This window comes from Ciconia boyciana, chromosome 1, assembly GCF_034638445.1.
Source record: "Ciconia boyciana chromosome 1, ASM3463844v1, whole genome shotgun sequence".
NCBI lineage: Eukaryota > Metazoa > Chordata > Aves > Ciconiiformes > Ciconiidae > Ciconia > Ciconia boyciana.
In genome coordinates this window covers 5,480,018-5,498,700 of record NC_132934.1, presented here as the reverse complement: position 1 = coordinate 5,498,700, position 18,683 = coordinate 5,480,018, and the positions used below count along the sequence as shown (strand labels likewise).

At 39.8% G+C, this 18,683-nt stretch overlaps 1 protein-coding gene across 1 annotated transcript in view; it reads right to left on the bottom strand.

The window, feature by feature from the left end:
- Positions 1-298: 298 nt before the first annotated feature.
- Positions 299-18,683, bottom strand: part of TAF3 (TATA-box binding protein associated factor 3) — a 117,051-nt gene continuing 98,666 nt past the window's right edge. The window contains exons 5-7 of the mRNA XM_072857501.1: positions 6,422-6,677; positions 2,606-2,712; positions 299-1,858 (exon numbers count right to left, since the gene is read on the bottom strand). Of these exons, the coding sequence (XP_072713602.1) occupies positions 1,744-1,858; positions 2,606-2,712; positions 6,422-6,677 (478 nt within the window). The 3' untranslated portion in view covers positions 299-1,743. The remainder of the gene's footprint in view (positions 1,859-2,605; positions 2,713-6,421; positions 6,678-18,683) is intronic.

Sequence of the window (18,683 nt, the reverse complement as noted above, 5' to 3'; positions counted from 1 at the left end):
ATTTGCAATTTAACAGTTCTATCAGCAAAGCCTCATTTCCCTAACTAGATTGGTACTTTTAAAAATATGACTAATTCATTCTCATTAATATCAATTTGGATGCATTTAAAAAATAACTCTTAATATCTGTGCAACAGGTTAAAGGGCCATGATCTCAAACATCAGATGTTTCTCACTGTACAGTTTAAAGTAGAAATATCCCCAAATTAACGAATGAAGTCTAAAATCACTTCGGAAACAAAATGTATAATTTTTTTTTCCAGATTCATTCTTATGTTTTATTTAGCTCTGAGACGCATTGCACTACAATATCTAACACTGCCTTATTTCTTTTTTTCTCTGCAATTTCCCCCCTCATTTTCAATGGGGAATGCAACTCATATTCACTTTACTGGCCTTTCCAAGGGATACACAGAGTAATGCATCTTCTGCGTGACGCCGTTCTGCATCTCCTCCACCTAAACACGAGCCCGATTGTTTTGGCAAACTTACTACCACTTGTTAAAAAAAAAAAAGAAAAAAAGCAAAAAAGCTCAATTCCAGCTACAGATTAACACACTGTAGCTACCATTAAAAGTGCAGAGCCCCCCGGCCTAAGCTCTCAGTTCAGAAGGCATTTAAGCACATGTATAACAAAGTGTGGGAACAGGCTCCTTGAAGGCAATAGGATTACTCACTTCTTAAGAAGTTACCACATGTTTAAGTATCTGAATCAAGGCCTAATTATGGTGCTGGCCGACTCCTCGTGCACGCACCACTGGGGCAGATCTCACCAGTCCCTTAAAGCCATAAGGACAGGCATATGTTGCACGGGCTTTTAATAGCTGCTAGGTTTGTATTCTCAGGCAAACAAAAATAAAAATCCTCAAGCCCTAAAAAATAATTAAAAAAAAAAAAGTACTTTATAAATATCAGGTATTTACACGTGTGAAAATCTTTTAATGGGAAGTGTTTTTACACACCAATGAAATGTACAAGCAATGAAAAGGTACATTGACAAAGACTAAAAAACAAAAACCAAAGTATAAAATATATTACAGGTCCACCGAAATAAATTCACATGGAAGAAAAAAATTGACACAATAGAAACTTTTTTTTTTTTTAAAAATAGAAGATATATCACAAAAGCTTGAACGTGTTTATTTTATGTTAGTACTAAAAATCAAGGAAAAAAGCTTCATATATTCTCATCACAAAAATATTTACCAGCCACTTTTTATTTCCACATTATGATTATCCGGCTCAGCAGGAGTAGAGGCTGAACTGTATCCAGACTACAGAAATCATTCCAGAAGGTCTTCTCAGTTTACAACTTACTGCAATTTACATTTTCTCCTCCTCTCAGCACCTTGCTGCAAAGGTTCAAGAGGGATTAATAACAAATTGAGAAAGAATAGGACAGATATCTGTATTTACAACATTCATCTTTGTTGCTGCCGAGCCACAGGAGCGGGAGCGGTACCATGAACTACCGAAGTCTTCATATCGCTCTGTGCAAATTTCCCTCGGTAGGTGAAAGACAGCATCAGAATGTACCAAAATCCAACCCCCTGGGCTCGGACGGTCTGCGAAACGCAACAGCCCCCAACGGAGAGCATCTCCTCGCCCCTGATTCACTCCAGAGTCATAACCCTAACAGTTGGTGACGGAGGGTGAGACACGAGCAGGCTGGATCCCCCCTGCAACGGAGTCAGGGCAGGAGGTGCCACGGTGACCGCACGACTTCAGTCCGCTGCAAAGTCTTCAGTGTGCCCTGTGCTTCCTCTTCTTGTGTTTTTTATCCTTCTTTTTGTTGGCACACTTGGAGCAGAACCATTGTATTTCTTCTGGGGGTGCAGTCGTAATTCCAACGCAGGGCCTGTGAAGGACAGGAAAATACCGTACCAACTCAGTGGAGTAACGTCACTTTTGTTTCTTACCCAAAGACGTTAAACTTTTCAGTGGGAGACAGGATCTGGTCTTCAAATTAATATAGCAATTATATTGTCATTATCTTAATGAATATAACGATCGAATAGAAACCTAAAAAAACACTTGCTTTGAAACAAACAAACAAAAAATTGAAACGACACTCAGATAAGAAATGTCATTTTAACAGATAATAGGAATGCACTTTCAGGTAGATTTAAAATAATTTTAAATGTTCCTTTAATACACCTGCAAAAAACCTTATGATTTTATGTAGCTGTTTAAGAAAAAGCCTAAAAAGTGTTTAATTCCCGCCGACCCTTTCATAAGAGCTGACATTTATATTACTGTTCATACAATGCTTCATAATTTGAAATGTCTATCTGTACACACTATGCTCATAATCCTGTAGTTGTCACAAAATGACCGGAATCAGCAATATTTCCCAGCAGTTTGAAAAACAACCGTTATCACCAATGCCCATTAATTAAAAAGTAACTCTCTTTCACAGCTTAAAATCTGCTTTTTCAAATTCCAGAGAAACAGAGATAAAAATATCTTCCAGATTATTAAATTGGACACAGTAAAGCCATTCAAATATTCCCAGCGTCACGAACGATAAAAAAAAAAAGGGTTTTAATAATATAGCCCAAATCTGCCAGGGAACAGCAGAATAGGATGGATGAGAGCAACTTACCAGTGATACCAATCATCGCAGTCATCACAACCTATCATTGGACTGCCATCATCTGGCTTGTTACAGCCAGGACAGATCCAGATCTGGTTACCCCACTCGTCTCGGATCTGGTGCAAAGAAAAGGAAAGTTAGCTGGTTTTCAGGGCTAAGAAGGCAGCAAAAATGACATTTTAAAAAACCAAAAAAGTGTCTTGCTTATCCGACAAAGCTATTCAGCGGTCACCGTTGTTATTTATGAATTCTCTGATCATAAGTGCTCGGTGTTATGTTTTAATTTATTTTTCTATACTGTACTTGTTGACAAAAACATGCATTTTTCTGTGTTGTCTTGTAAACCAGTAAAGCTAGTCATACCACCCGACCTAAGCACAGGCATTCACATATAGCAGCCAGGGCTTAAGGACACAATTCCTTCTCTGCCTATACTATCGCGACTTTTTAAATTCTACCCTGTTAATGGCAAGAACAAGCAACGGCTGCCTCCTGCGTAAGATAACAGTCTTATATGCATGTAAAATATACAGTGCCATGTGTATATATTGCCGTATTACTTATTAGCCAAAGTCTTCAACTTCAACTAGCTGATAAGATCAGGATATAAAAAAAGTTGTTACTGAGTAACTTTCCATTCCCCTTATGACATTTATGTCACAGTACAATTTACTAAAGGGTAAATGAAACAAGAGAGGCAGATCATTTACAGTATTAGGTAGCTGCTTACTGGATTTATCATATTCAGAGCTTTATGAATTTTTTTTTTATGTTTATATCCTGATAGACCCATTATTTGTATTTTTAAATTTCAAGTGGTTTCTTTAACAGTTCTTTGATAAAAGCATACATGCAAAATGTCACGAAATACACCCGAAGAAGTGCAATTAACAATACAAATTACAAAATGTCTGGGTTATTACCCTGATTTCATCATTCCTTTATGAAGATCTGCACATTATCACTGAATCTCAAAAACATAAACTGTTTTGTTCTCAGCTTTTGTGCGTTAGTGCATTTACACATATCTAAGGCAGTAACTTTTTGCTATCTGTACAGCTTACAAAAATGATATTAAAAAGTAGTAGATGAAAAGCCCCAAATGCTCTTAGGAAAAAAAAAAGCCACTACATGGTGGTCTGTAAATCTTACACCGCTTCCTGAAAAATCAATAGGAATGTAGCAGAGCTGCAACCAACATATCACTCTTGACTGACTCCTCTTAAAGCCCTGAATTTTGTTTGTGATTTAAAACCAGAAAATACAAAGCCCAGGAATATTAAGCAGGGAACAAACCTCTTCCCAATAGCAAAATGGAGTAGGCAACATCATACAATGAACCCGATTTTAAAGCCGACTGATTGCAATAATCATTCCTATCTATTCATCTAATCTCACACCTGCAAAGTCATTTTAAGTTGGTAGAGAAGCATCTGCTCTGCAGGTAAACTGTCTGCGCTCGGCGTGAAGAGGTCCATAGTCATTCTTGTGGGGTAATCCTGCTGGGGAAGGAGGAGACGCTGTGCCATGGTGCTGCAGAGAAGCAATGCTGCGGGCTGTTGGGCTGACAGCTACAGCCCTTTACAACCTGCTTGAGCAACCTGGCTGCACCCGCACCATCCTCCGGCACGGGCACTGGCACTTGGCAGGCACCCCATCCACGGTGCTGCCCGTTCTGGGCACTGGCGGTGCCAGGCGTAGGCAGCGCTGCCTGATGCTGCCCCGTTAGAAGATAGATACCCTAACTTTTCCAAACTTAGTTTTTCAGAGGGGATGTTTGTCTGCAGAATACCTGTCTCAGGCTTTCAGGGGCTGGAGAGGGACAGGGTGGTCTATAATCACTGAAAATTCTGCCTGTTTGTTAAACAAGAAATTGGACTGCTGAATGAGGATGTTAAAAATATTGCGCAACTTCCCATTCCTTAATGAGCCAAGGGTCGTAGAAGGAGGGACAGTATGTGACTGCTGAATGCTATTTTAGTACAAACCAGCCAGAGTTAATGATCAGAGCACACTTACTGAGATGCTATCCTACAAGGAGATCCCACATCCTATCTTTTTCTTTTTAAACTATAAGATCATCCTCCCGTCCTCCCCTGCAGAAGGGAGGTGCGCACCTTTGTCACACTGGCTCCAATCTTATCTCTAGAAGAGCTTTCCCGTGTGACCTGGGGAAAGCCATTTCATCATTCTGTGTCCTGGATTCCCTTCGTACAAGGGGCTAATAGTTATTAATTATCCCCTTCTTCCTCAACTGCTCTCTCAGCTTTTTGACTTATAAATGTCTCACCTGAGGAGTCTCTCTGGCTGTGCACATAGTTGGGTCCTAATGCAGTAAAGCCCTGGTTTCAACTATAAAGTTTTAAAAGAAAGAAAGAACCTGGAGCCTACGTGTGCTCTGAATTTTCCATAAGGTGCTAAGAGTGTTACCACTAGAAGCATCTAGGAAAAGTTCTAGGTTTTCTTTCTTTAAACTAACATAATCTCTAAATTATTTGCTTTTAATGCTTACCGAAGAAAATTGGATGTAGTACAGTACTTTGGAAATGTTTCTCTCTCAGAGTGAATTTCCAAGCTTCTGGGCACTACTGTAATAGGTGAGTGGCACTGCATTTACACCTGTGACACAGAAGGTGAGGATGTGTGTCCTGCGCCCTAAAGACATGCACAGCCTATGTGTGGTCATCTAGTGCTGTCACCAACTCGGGAGTGAAATGTAGCAGCTGTTTAAATAGAGACCAGTAACACGATACAACAGTTTAAGTCCAGCAGGGAAGAGCACCTTTTCCATTAGAAATGGCAGGCTAGATTTACATTAGGAATCATTATAAAAACAGGAATTAAAAAAAAGAGAAAAATCATGCATACATTGCCATTAAAGCACAGGAAACTTGGTAATAAAAGCAAGTTTCAGGTGTTTTACATGGTGAGATTTTTAAACTGCTACCCACTGCAGATAAGCAAGGTGTCACCAACCAAGCTGGAACTTAGCCAGGACAGGGAGAACAACACCACTGCTACCGTTGTTAATGGTATCTGCTGCTCTTCCATGACCAGAAACGGTCAGGACTTCCGTTTTACTTTGCATCTAAAGCAGAAATTTTCAGTAGCACAGCAATCCTAGTCCTGCCCACAGGTATTTCTATATTCTTTCACAGAATGTAGTTCCTACACCATGTTGGGTGGGAGACTTTTCTAAAGGAATGAAGAAGTCTTAACGCTACCAGAGGGAGCCAAGTTCAGAGCATATGTCAAACTGACTAATGAACTGTAGACTAATGAACTATCTGCAGACTTTCTGAGATGCACAAACATTTGCAATTTCTGTACATTGAGGAAACCAGAAAAGAGATTAGTGGACTCTCCACATTTCAAATGAGGGCTAAGTCAAATTCTTGATGTTGTATGAGGGTTTTGTACTTCACCTGACTGACAGCAAAATCTATGGCGACCTTGACATTTGAGGTTTCAATTCAGCACTTATAAAAGCATCTATAAAAAAGTCTCCACCTCCAAAAATAAATGCTCTAGCTCAGTTAGCAGAAAATACGAAGTGGGACGTAACTGGACTTGTTAGAATAAACTTAAACATTGAACTGGGAACACAGAAAAAAATCAGTCCAATTAGTAGTGTTTTAATTAAGCTATTAACCCCTCAAAATACGTGCATGGAAGCAAGGGCTGGATAAAGAGTAGCTTGATAGAGAGCAACATCACAAGCCCCGGTACCATCAGTTTGAGATGATGAGTCACCCAGGAGCTCAACAATTCAAGAGATGAGCGTGACTGGCACTGGGACAAAGCACGGCAGTATGCGTTACCTACCACGTAAGTACTGACGGTCTCGGTCACCACGCTCCTAACCGGAGCTTTGGAGCCTCCTGCCGCCGAGACGGCTGGAGAGGGTGGTGGGATCAGGACTGGCGAGACGGTAGCCTGTGGAGGAGGAGGAGCTGGAGCTGGAGGAGGGGTGACATGAACAGGAGCTGGAACTGGTGATGGCACGGGTGGAGGTGTTTTGGGCCGGCTCACAGGAGTAGAAGGTTTGGCCTCTGGAGCTGGCACCACTTTGCTGATGACTCTGTAGGACCAAAAATGAGAATCGTTAAGAGTTGATGGGAAAGAAAGCAACAATCGATCACCAACTAGATATAAAGTAAATATAATGCAGCTAATTCACATCACCTTTGAGCGATCAAAGAGGCTGTTTCAACGCAACACAAGACTGCTGTCATTGCTCCATTGGACAGGATAAAGCACAGAGCCATTACAAAGTGAACGCCAGGACAGCCTGAGCCGCTCTATAGCTCGCTGTCTTATAAATATTCTCTGTGGCTTTACTAAACCTTGTTTCGTTAAGTTTTATTACATTAGCTCAATTTGTGAGAAATATTAGAAAGGAAAGTTAATCAGCTGTGAACAGCACTGATTTTAATCTTCAAACTGAGAGACGATTATCATCCTCTTAAGATCCTACATTAGGGGGTTCTCCAAATATTTGCTAGTTTGGTATTTCTTTCCCCAAATGTTTATGAAATCAGCAGTGGATCTAGTCAGGACAAATAAATGACGCACACTATATACTCAGCAGTTAAAATATTGCTACTTACTCGAGTAGCTGAAGTAGACAGGATGTAGCTCTAGTAAATACACAGTATAGAATAATCTTGCCCAGGAAAGGGAATACATAGAGGATTCAACGTTTATTAATGAATGTTGATACACAGTGTTATTGATGTGCATGCAATTTAACGGACAAGATGGAAAAAGTCCTTACTATAAGGCTCTAGATTAGAAACATAAAGAGAAGGAAAAGGATGTTCTAGAAAACAAAACAAAAAAATCCTCAAACAAAATGCAGGATAGGTCTATTTGCTTTACCACATTTTGGTAAATCATTTAACTAGCTTATTTATATTTGAATGGTAACTGTGGGAGTGCAATTGATTTGTGATGGGACTGTAGGAAGAAGGCGATTTAAAGAAAGGTTAGACATTCCAGAGAGGAGGATATCTTAAGAAGGCAAAAACCAGAGACATCAGTAGGAAAACCATGACGAAAATCAAATTGCAACAACTCCTGAGAACTGGGAAAGTCCAGCTTCACTGTCAATGGGAATTTTACATTCAACTTTAGAGTTTACTGCAACTTTCTTGTGATACTCAAAAGGCAGTATCACTACGATCGGAGACATTGTCTGCATTTCAAGTCAATAATCCAAGCCATCATTTGAGAAAGGCTTGGAATTATACAGTATTTAATGCTTGGCTGAGATAATAGTGTTTTTCTCCCAAGATATGCCACTTGCGCTACTAAATCAGAACTCTGGCAAGTTATAGTAAAAACAGACTTAGTAAAAGGAAACACAGCAATGGGTTTGGTATTCCTGCCTAACCTGCCAACTGTAGCATCACACCTCCCTTCTGAGACCTACTATGAGTGACTAGGGGAAGAAAACCAAACCCAAGGAAATTTAGAAACTTAAGAGCGGAGCAGAATCTAAAAGGCGTTAGGTGATTTTCCATCACCAACACTGAAGGCATTCACACCACTTGAGGTCCTCGTGATTGCTTCAGGTACCTAATCCAGGGGCTCGGGCTCTTTATACGTGTCAGTGAGGTGCTAGACTGTGAATCAAAGTGCAGGACTCGTAACTTAAATTGTCTGTGACTTGCAGAAGGAAGGATGTCCTATTATCAGGCCATCCTGGAAGCAATCTACACATCAAATCCAGCCTCTTTCTCCTGTTAGTGGGGTACATCTGAGAAGCCACTGTTATCTCCCACCAAGAAAGTTTTCTCTGTGGCTCTTGAATGTCCATGATGTGTTTCTGGTTCAATGAAAGTCTTGGCACGTGGCTCCCTGGGGCTCCTGCCAGACTGGCCACCCTGACTCAGATGCTTATTCTGTGCCTTCCTCCTTCCACTGCTCCCACAGAGAGTCCTGGCTCCCAACGCTGAACACCCAAGACCTTGGTTGGTGGCAATACTCCCATGGTTTCCAAAATTACCCTCACGACTTGAGAGCCACCTCTCAATAAAAAAAATCTTAGCAATAATAAAAGCGAGGAGAGGGACAGACAGCAAAATATTTGGCACAGCAAAAGTCATTTGGACTGTTTCAAAACATCATTACCCCTTCATTCCGTGCCTCCCTCTTCTACCCCCTCCAAGTAAACAAAGTCCTGCTATGAGTTCTTCAGGGAGTCAACCCTCCCCAAGTCTAGACTAGGAAATGTATTAGCTAATAGGATTTTAAACACAACTTTGCACACAGTGTAAACAGTTTTAAAGAAGTATTAGCTAATATAATTTGAATAAGAGTGACCATGCCCAGCTAACATATGAAATTAAATTACACAGTTTCTTGGTCTAGATAAAGCCAGGTTCTCCTCTGAACAGGGTCTTCAAAGTCAGTCTGCTAGTAACTGCAGAAGCTACAAGGAACATCACATATGAAATCTTCCAAAACTACAAATATTCATTAGCGGGCGACACACACTCATTGATTGGCTGGTTTGCTTGAAGTGTGCAATTAGGACATGTTCAGTATATAGGGCAGCTTGTTCATCTTGATTTTAGAGCTCAGTTATCAAAACAGGAGATCGGCATTTCGGAGCACGCTTGGGCCTACCACTCCCTTGGGCTAATGAAGTTCAGAGACTTTAGACTCCAGAGTGGAGAAATGAATGGCTTTGTGCTACACCATTAGAGGTGATGGAGTAATCTCAGCGAGGGTGGTTTAGCCTGTCCTCCGTCCTGAAGAAGGGGCTGCATACATGGCAATATGGAGGTGGGGAGAAATCAAAGGGAAATAGCAGTCCCATGACTAGTAATTAATGTTACTTCAGACTTGGAAAGAAACCTGATATCAAAACACTATGTAAATGATGGCAAGATTTATGAGCTCAATTTTATAGACAGGAAAAGTGAGGCACAGAGCACGCTGCAAGTAGGCGGTACTCACTACAGCAAAGCTTCGATCCTCCTGGTACCTAGGTCCCTGCTAGGATTCAAACTCTACGTTTGGACATCACCATAACATATATCGTTATCTTCTTTCCCAAATGCGTTTTTTATGTGCTTCCGAAATCAGCACTTGTATATTAAAAGTCTGCAAGTACAATACTAAGCAAGACAAAATTTAACCTCCTTCCCCACCCCAATTCAAAAACTCTAAAACTGAGACTGGATTAATATTTTTTGAGGTAGTCAAATACAAAGGAACATCAACAACCATCAACACACTCAGAGGCCCAAGACAAGAATTACACTTCTCTGCAGGCTGCTTGCCTGACAATATATCACAAACACGTTCTATACTGAAAGATAAAAAGTCAATTAAAAGTTGTTTTTGAATCAAAATAGTTCCTCCACAATGAAGGGGTCTGAGAAAACCCTTGGAATAGATGCGGTAATAAGAGCCTCCATAAATCATAACTAAAGGTTACCACTCCCTTAAAAAAAAACCAGAATTAATGTAAACATTGTGTATCTAGTTGTGTCCAACCTAAATTCACTTTGGATTTCTTTTTAAATGCTAGCAGGAACTGTATTTCTTACAGAACCTCAGTGCATTTATAATTGAACGCATGTATCGATACACCTTGTCATAATGGTAGAGTGAATGAAAACCCATTTTCATCATTACTCCGGGGCAATCACCCCGTTCACAGCTACAGATCCAAACCTGAACAGGATGAAAATGAATTGTCGGCTTGCAGGCAAAGTGCAAATTCTACCAAGATTTTAAGTGTCATGACAGGTCAGTTGGTTTATAATCGGCTCTAACTGGCAAGAGCTCTAACACGCTACATCTGGAGCAAAATGAGGCTCCAAGGTGTGAAACGGTTGCCTATCTTTGGAAGTAATTTATTTGATTTCATTCTGATCCTTACGGCTGAAAGCCCCATTGACTGCTTCATATAAACACAGGGAAAAGACGTGCACCAAAAGGAAATGGCTTTTCAAAAATAGGATATGAGCCACAGGGCTGAATGATTGCTATGGGTGATGACCTCCAAAAAAATGCTGTATCAGTACTTCGAAAGGTCTAGTAAAAAATCACAGCAATCTTCGTTTCTCAGGGGCAGAGCTCCAAAGAAGCTGTTTCTCTGCCCAAAGGAAAAACAACATTTGAAAACTCCTAATTCTTTTCTGAACCCATGACCCATTTTTAAGCAAGGAGCAGGAGCTAAAGGGGTCTTTGTACATAGGAAAATGACACGTAATTAAAACTAGTACAACTCACTTGGATTATTGTGAGTGACATTATTATCTATTAGTATTGATATTCCCTTATTGATACAAGTTCTTTGACTCTAGACAGTTAAGTGGGGTAACTATTTCATTACTGAAAAATCTCATACCTGGAACTGAGATTGTTGCACCAGAAAAAAGAGAAATACTCTAAGACATATGGGTAAGAGTGTCAAAAACACCCAGGGGAATGAGGAAGATTTCCATATGGTTTAGATTCTTCACAGATTAGAGGTGATTTTGAAAATTTTATTCCAACCCTGGAGGAGAATCAGTGTAATTTAAGCTCTGTAATGTAGGCTAATTCCCATATTACTTTTAGAAAGGGAAATTTAGTTTTTATCTCTTATGCCCTGCTGAATATTTTATTCTGTGCAAACAAGTCATATTGGCAAATACAAGCTCCACAAATACACGCTATGACCAACTCATGTGTTTGCACAGTGCCAAAATTTATCAAACCTCCAGAGGAGCCCCTAGCAATTTTGCAAGTGAAAAGACTTCAGTACTTAAACTTGAAATTAAAAAAATATAAATAATTTTCATGTGATAAATTGCCTGCAACGTGATATTCTTCTCTAGGAAGGAAAATGAACTTTGAACACTTATTCCAAGGTATCATCCATTTTTGTGGACACTGCCTGGTCTCATACAAACGGCACAACTTCCACCTAAGTGTGTTGACCTTCAATGGTGCATATGGAGCTCAACAGCCCATTCTCCATTTCATCAGTATGGCAAAACCCCGCAAACATCCCTCCCTGAGCAAATGAGTCTAGTGATTTCGTGGGCATCATGTCACCTAATCCCATTCACAAGTTTATTAAGCTTCATCTCAAAACCAGTTAATCTTTTTGTCCCCACCATTACCCTGTTCCAGGATCTCACTGCCCTGGTGGCACAGCAACCTCTTCTAATTTCCAGCCTACATTCATAGCCAAATAATTCCCATTTGTTTCTCTGCCAACATTGTTCTTTAGCTTAACCAGCTTTCTCCCTCCAAAATGTTTACTTGCCTGATGTATTTGTAGCCAGCAACCATATCCCCTCTTCACATGCTAGACTAAACACACAAAGCTGCTCTGCTCTCCTATCTTAACACAGGCTCCCCGACGGTCCCCCTAACAGTGCTCCAAGCCCTCCTCTGCACCTGCTCTTCCCAATTCATCCTTCCTGAATACAAGCTGCCTTCAAGAACTGAATATAACATTTCAGATGAAGTATCAACAGGTTCTCATACGATGGCCCAGACACTTCCACTATCTCTGCTAAAATTACCCTCTTGCAATGCATCCTTATGGTCACACTTGCATCATGTTGGCAACTCTGTCATTCTGTGATCAACTAATGATCCCTCACCCCCTTAATGCACCTACCGTAGCGATACACCTACTGATTAGCTCTTTACTTCTGGCTGAAGTGTCCATTGGTACACTTCAAATGCAAAGCCTTAACTACAATTTTTTATTTACTGAGTTAAATACCATTTTTTCCCTTCTATGCAAGGGGATCCAGTTCTTTCCAGACAATCATCAGATCCTCATTTGTACTCACATAGTCCTTCAACCTTACTGCAACAAAACCCATCAGTGTTCTACCTCCTTCTGTGACAAAATTTTAAATGAAATTATTAAATCAAACCAGTCCTGAAATACATCCCTGAGCATGTCCACTAGTAACCTCCTCTCTAGTTAGATAAGCTCTCTTATAACTCTCAGTTGTTATCTTCCTTTGAGCTAGTTCCTTACTACTGAGCAGTTCCTCTACTAATCCTGTCTTTGCCAGCTTCACTATGAATGTCCTGTGTGATAGTATTAAACGTTTTCCTGAAATCCAGTTAGAATTTGCCATCTTTTATTCATCCAGAAGAGAGCATTCCTTCTTCCAACAGTAGAACATATGTCAACTTTATTCCAGCTACGCACATGCGAGTGTCTCACCTCTTCTCCACCACAGCTGAGACTTTCCCTGGGAGGGGAAGCGATTTGATCCTGCACCCAGCAACTGCTTCCCCAGTCCAGAAGAAATCACTCTGCAGCGGGAGGTGAAGGCAGCCGCTCTCAGCATTGGTGGTGGAAAAAGAGATGCACGGCAAAAAATCAGCCACTGCCAGCCACATCTCTCACAGGGACTGCCAACTGGTCTAGGCTAACCTAGAAAATCAGTTGCTTTATCGAAGGCTGATATTAAGCCTGTTGGTATGATTTACTTCCGTTTTGTGTTTTATTCCATTACTTCCAAGCATTTAATCAGCTCTTCCTTCAAAATTTGTTTTATAATTATGTGCACTGCTGTCACTGGGTGTCTAGGTCACTTTCCCTTTCTTCTCTTCTTCAGCACTTCTATTTATTCTATTCTTTATTAAAAATAGATTTAACAAACATTGCATTTTAAAATAAATGTATTAAAAATTACTTATCACTGAGTCTGCAAATTCATGAGCCCATACTTCTAGAACTTGGGAGAAAGATTATCCCATTCCTTGATTTCAGTGCATAAAGGTCCCTATATTTTGCTTCCCAATTCATTATGGTAATTTCCACCACCATCAACCTACTGTTGTTATCCATCTTGTCCTAGTTCTCAGGAAAGGAGAGAATGAACATAGGATCAGAAGGAAAGTATTCTTTCTGTCCTTGTCTCAAACCTATAGTATCCTTCATCTTCTCCCTGTCTTCATTTCCATGGTCCTCCTTCTTCCCTTCTTTTCCTATTTGCTCGGTAGTCTTCACAACATTTAATTCAGTTTGACTTCGGCCAAGCCTGACTTCACCTCCACAGTCTTGTGCCTTGAAGATGTAACTTCTTTGCTAACAGTCCTTTTCTCCTAGAGGTACGATGCTTATTCCCAATGTCCTTTTGGAAGGAGTTACTTATATAATTCACTCTGTAGTCATTTTGCTACAAGTGCCTCCTTCCCACATGCAGAAAACACCACTTTTGAATCCATTAGGTCTTCAGTCCAGCTGACATTTCTAGCTAACTCCTTTGGTTTATGGACATTTGCACTCTTGAAATTGAATTACAGGTTTTCTACTGTTTATTTTTCCATTACTTTAAGTGAAAGAGAGTTCTGCTCTTGGCCTCTGCCCTCCATATCTGTTACACCAGAGTATTTCTCCCAACAACCACAAACACCTTTCTGCCGATGACTCCTAAATCTCCCTCCCATTCTTTCTCACCATTCTGACTTACATCTCTGGATGGTTCATCGCTAGTCTGACAAAACAAAACGGAGCTGGTAGTGTGGCATCTTGGTATCTTTCATCTTCTTTTCTCTCTTATCATCAATAACAAGCTGCTCAGACTTCAGTGTGAAAACCACCTGGCATTATCCCCTTCTGCTGAGCTCTCAACAGCAAAACCAGAAGCTGGTAAAACATGTTTATGCTAATGAGCTCTTTGCAAACTTTCTCTTACGCGTTCCTTGCAAACTGCCTTCATTGTCATTTGTTTTGGGAAATGTCATGGGATGCATGATCTAGAAGCTTGCCCATAAACCAGTCCTACATCTACCCTCTTCAACAGGAAATAGTGTAGAATATCAATTTTATTAACTACCAGAAAACTATGCCAGCATCGGTTTAGAAACCTCTAAAACTGTAATTTCCAGCTTGTTACTGAGACATGTTTCTGAAAGAACCAAGCAAGCCGGTCAGTCCTGAACTTGGACGCTCTGTACAGCTAAAGATCAACTGCTCACAGGACAACCTGACTAAATTCAGGTAGGACCATCTTTTTCCTTTGTGTCTACGGATGGCTACTTCTCTAGGGCCCTCTTGTCCATGTCCAGCTCCCAGGGACTGTAACATAAATCTTTGGGTGTATATGGTTTCCTCATTTTTGTTTAAAAACTTCAATAAAAGAGTGAATAAAAAGAAACACCTCTGTCAAAGACAAGAACAAATCAGTACCTTTCTTTCACAGTCATCTTCTATGGAGACAAAGTCTATTTTTTAAACAAATACCCATCTGCCTTTCTAATCTTTCACACATACTTGAACGGTTTCTGTTGTGCTTTATAAGGGCAGCTGCTCATGCCCATTTACACAAGCAATTTGCTTATGTGTCTAAACCTGCCTGAAGTTTTTTTTTTTTTTTTTAATTGCGGTATACAGTATACAATTTTTTTACTCTTGAGCAATAAGCAGCAAAATCAAAGAATCTCACAGTAAGTTGTTTTGTTTTCTAATGACTCAAGCCTTTTTATGGATTCACTTTTGGAGTCATCACCCAATGTGGCCAGCAGCGAAATGAAAATAATTTGCCACAGCCTACCACCTACCATAAACAGGACTAGTTGGGGTGGCTTCAGTAATTAAAAAAAAAAAAAAAAGAAGAAAAAAGCTAAGGACTACATCTGAAGTTGGAAATAATTCACACTCAAGGAAGAAAAAACTCTTCTAAATCACCTCTAGAAATATAAACAGAAGTGATCATTTACTTGTTTTGGTAAGAGGGATATGGTATTCTACACTTTTTTTTTCCATGTAAAAGCTGCAATCCTGCAGCAAGGGAGAGGCTGGGGAACCTCCACTGAAGTGAACGAGACTTTTGGATGGATACAAGGCCACACATGGGTATTCTACTGCAGGATGGGGGCCAATATGTTACACTAAAAAAGAAAATCAGGAAAGGGATATGAATCATACCCAAGACAATATCTTCACGAAAATACATTCAGCATTTAAAAAGGCATTGAAAATCAGTCCTCCAGCTCTTATAATTTAAAAGACTACAGAACAGAAAAATGCGGGTATGTATATACACACACAAACACACACAAAGATTTATGAAAGATCACTGGAATTCCTTAAGCACACCTCTGCAGCCTTGGAGAGGAGCAAGATCACTTTTCATTACTCTGCCTCCTCACTTAGGTGGTCTATTGATCATATCAAAAATGATTTCACCATTACACGCTCTTTTCCGTCCTACAGCAAAGGCTGGATTGACAACCAGAGCATTAATTCTGTTAAGAGACAGTTAACATGGTCTTTCTCAACTAAGTGCTAGACTGTGAAATAATTGGGATACCCACTAGTCCTGCAGTAAACACAGACTTATGCTGCCCGGACTCTATTGTTTAATTTTCCCAAACAGTAGTTTACCCTTCTACATTTTTCTCCCTGAAGTATCACTTTTTCCCTCCTATTTAATTCCACAATAAGTTCTCCTCCAGAGCTTTCTGTTGAATAAGCAACGTCTCGCAGGGTAACCAACACCGCCCACAGCTGTGTCCCACAATAGCCCCATGCTGCTTGCATTACGTCTTTCGGAGGATTTGGTCACGGTGCCTTAACTGCTCCAAACACTGCTCTTATTCATAAAAACGTGCGGAAGGAGGGGCTTCCAGCAGGATTCCTTTACCTGTTTCCCCACCACAAAACAGTGAAATAAATGGAATGGGTCATGAGCTACTTGGCTGGTAATGCAAACCTACAGCTTGACAAGTCAATAAAAAGCCAATCCTTTCCTCCCCAGCCACACGTAGGGAGCCAAGGCTAGAGGCAAACAATTTGGATATGCCTACACAGGGAGGTTAATGAACTCCATTATTCAGCTATTGTGGGCAAACACTATGAAGACAGTAATCTAAATTATCAAAGTCTGAGTAGCTCTCCACTAAATAGCACCCGAAGTTCAAAAGTTTCACACGATCTGATTTATCCGTACAAGAACAACCCTATTAAAAATGAAAGATCCTGAATATCCACCAAAGATGATACTGTAAAAATGAGATGCATTCTTGGAAACTATGTAGGGCAGAACTCCAGTTTAACTGAATCTAATAGCAAAGTCCTGTCTTAGATATCTAGTTTTTTTTTTTACAACTCCCGGGGAATTTGAGCAGTTTTCAAAAAAATACATATTCATGTTACAGCGGCACCTACAGATCCCCAGTGAGCTTAGGGGAACACCAACACAGTCCTTGCCTAATTTCTTGCCTTCAACCAGGTCAATAAAAAGCGTATCGATGGATTTGCTAATACCTTCTTCTTCTCCTCCCCTCCCTTGGTGCCATTACCTTTTTAAAGTCCGATTGTGTGTGTGTGTGTGTAGTTTTCCCAAGAAAATTCAATCTCTGGAGAGTTTGTGGCTCAACTCTTATGTAAATTAAGCTTGTTGCAGATAGAAGATCCATCATTTAGGCATCTGTTTTTGGAGAACATTACCCTATAATAAACTTGGTGGTTCTCTGCATGCTGCAGGTTAGATGATAAAGTTTTACAGAATTTCAAAAAGTATGACTAAAGAACTGTTTTACTGCAATTCTGTTGGCCAACTGTGGTTGCACTTAAAATAACGAATTCTTGAGCAAGTAGCAGATGACTCAAACCATGTAAATTTATGAAAAATAAACTCCTCCAGCAGACCAGCTGTGTTTCAGGTAGGGTTATAGCTTCAATGTGGAGATTTTCTCAAGCTACGTTTCCTTTCAGGCTTCCACTTTTTCCTACACATGTTATTGTGGCAACTTACAAAAATATGTGCTATAAGCACCCTATTGTGATAGAAGTTCTTAGATGGACGATCACAGAAACCCGGTGTAATAAAACAGAAAGCAACAGGACAGGTTCCCCTGTCCTCTTAGTTCCAAAAGTACGCTTTTGGGTCACCAATATTACACAGAGGTCACATCTACTGGTCACAAAATAATTTGGTCTCTATATATGCCACTTGGCTTTGAGATTCCCTACAAAGGATGTCAGCTAGCTATGCTGGTGGCATGGGGATATCAGGCAGTCAAATGAGCCTCCAAACAAATATAAGTTAGGCCTTGGACTGATAATATCCTACCAAGCGATAAAAAGCTTTAGTGGAGTCAATTAAATATCTGGATAACAAAACTTCTTCTATCCCTTAATCCTTTTAGGATTTTATTTTACAATCCACAGGTTATTTAATATACGCTTTTTATAGACACATATGCATACATATCTGAGCATGTGTGAGATTTGTTTTTGGAGAAAGTCACATATCTACTCACTTTAAAAATATGTAAGACAAGGGGTAACTTCGTTAGAGCGGCAGGTCAGGTTTACAAGTTAAACATTGTTAAAATATCTGTCCTTCCCCTTCTCATGTCTGGTTTCCAGGTTCCCTGCTGATGGCAGAGCTATGATAGAATGCAGTACAAGTCTGGAGCAAAAGCCTGATATTTTAAGGTAAATTTGGAGACCTGATTTCACAAAAAATATATATCCTGCTTCTAAGTCACAGAAGCACTGAAAGAGCACCAGTGAGTTGTACTCTGCTTTGTGGTCTGGCATTAGTGTCAGAAGCCATGTGTTTTTTTTTTTTTTAAAACTGTATTTAAATGTAGAATAAATTTATCTGAAGTATCAAAAATTACAGCACATACTTTGGCTAAAGTTTATGTCAACTGTGGTAGTAGCTGGAATGTCAACACCTCATCAACAGATATCCTTTTAAAAAACTTATGTGTATGAAAAATGATTGTGCTTAGGAAAAATAACTAGACAAAAGGAAACCATGATGCAACTGAATAAAGGATTAAATTCTGCTCATCCTTTGCGGTTGATTTAAAATTTAGAAGTCTATACTAGCTGTGTTTTTTTGTTTTGTTTTGTTTTTTAAAAAGATAGCATCTCTAGTTCCTTCCTATACTAACTCAGTTAGCAATCTACCTTGATAACACTGGAGTGGAAAAAAAAACAGTGAAAAACCCTTCTAACATATCATTCAAATCATATCTAAAAAGGTGGTCATAAATATTTTAGAACCCAAGCAAACTAATAAGAGCTAGGCCCATTAAGGATAAGATCTTTTACAACAAATTAAATAAAACAATTTATTGAAGCCTG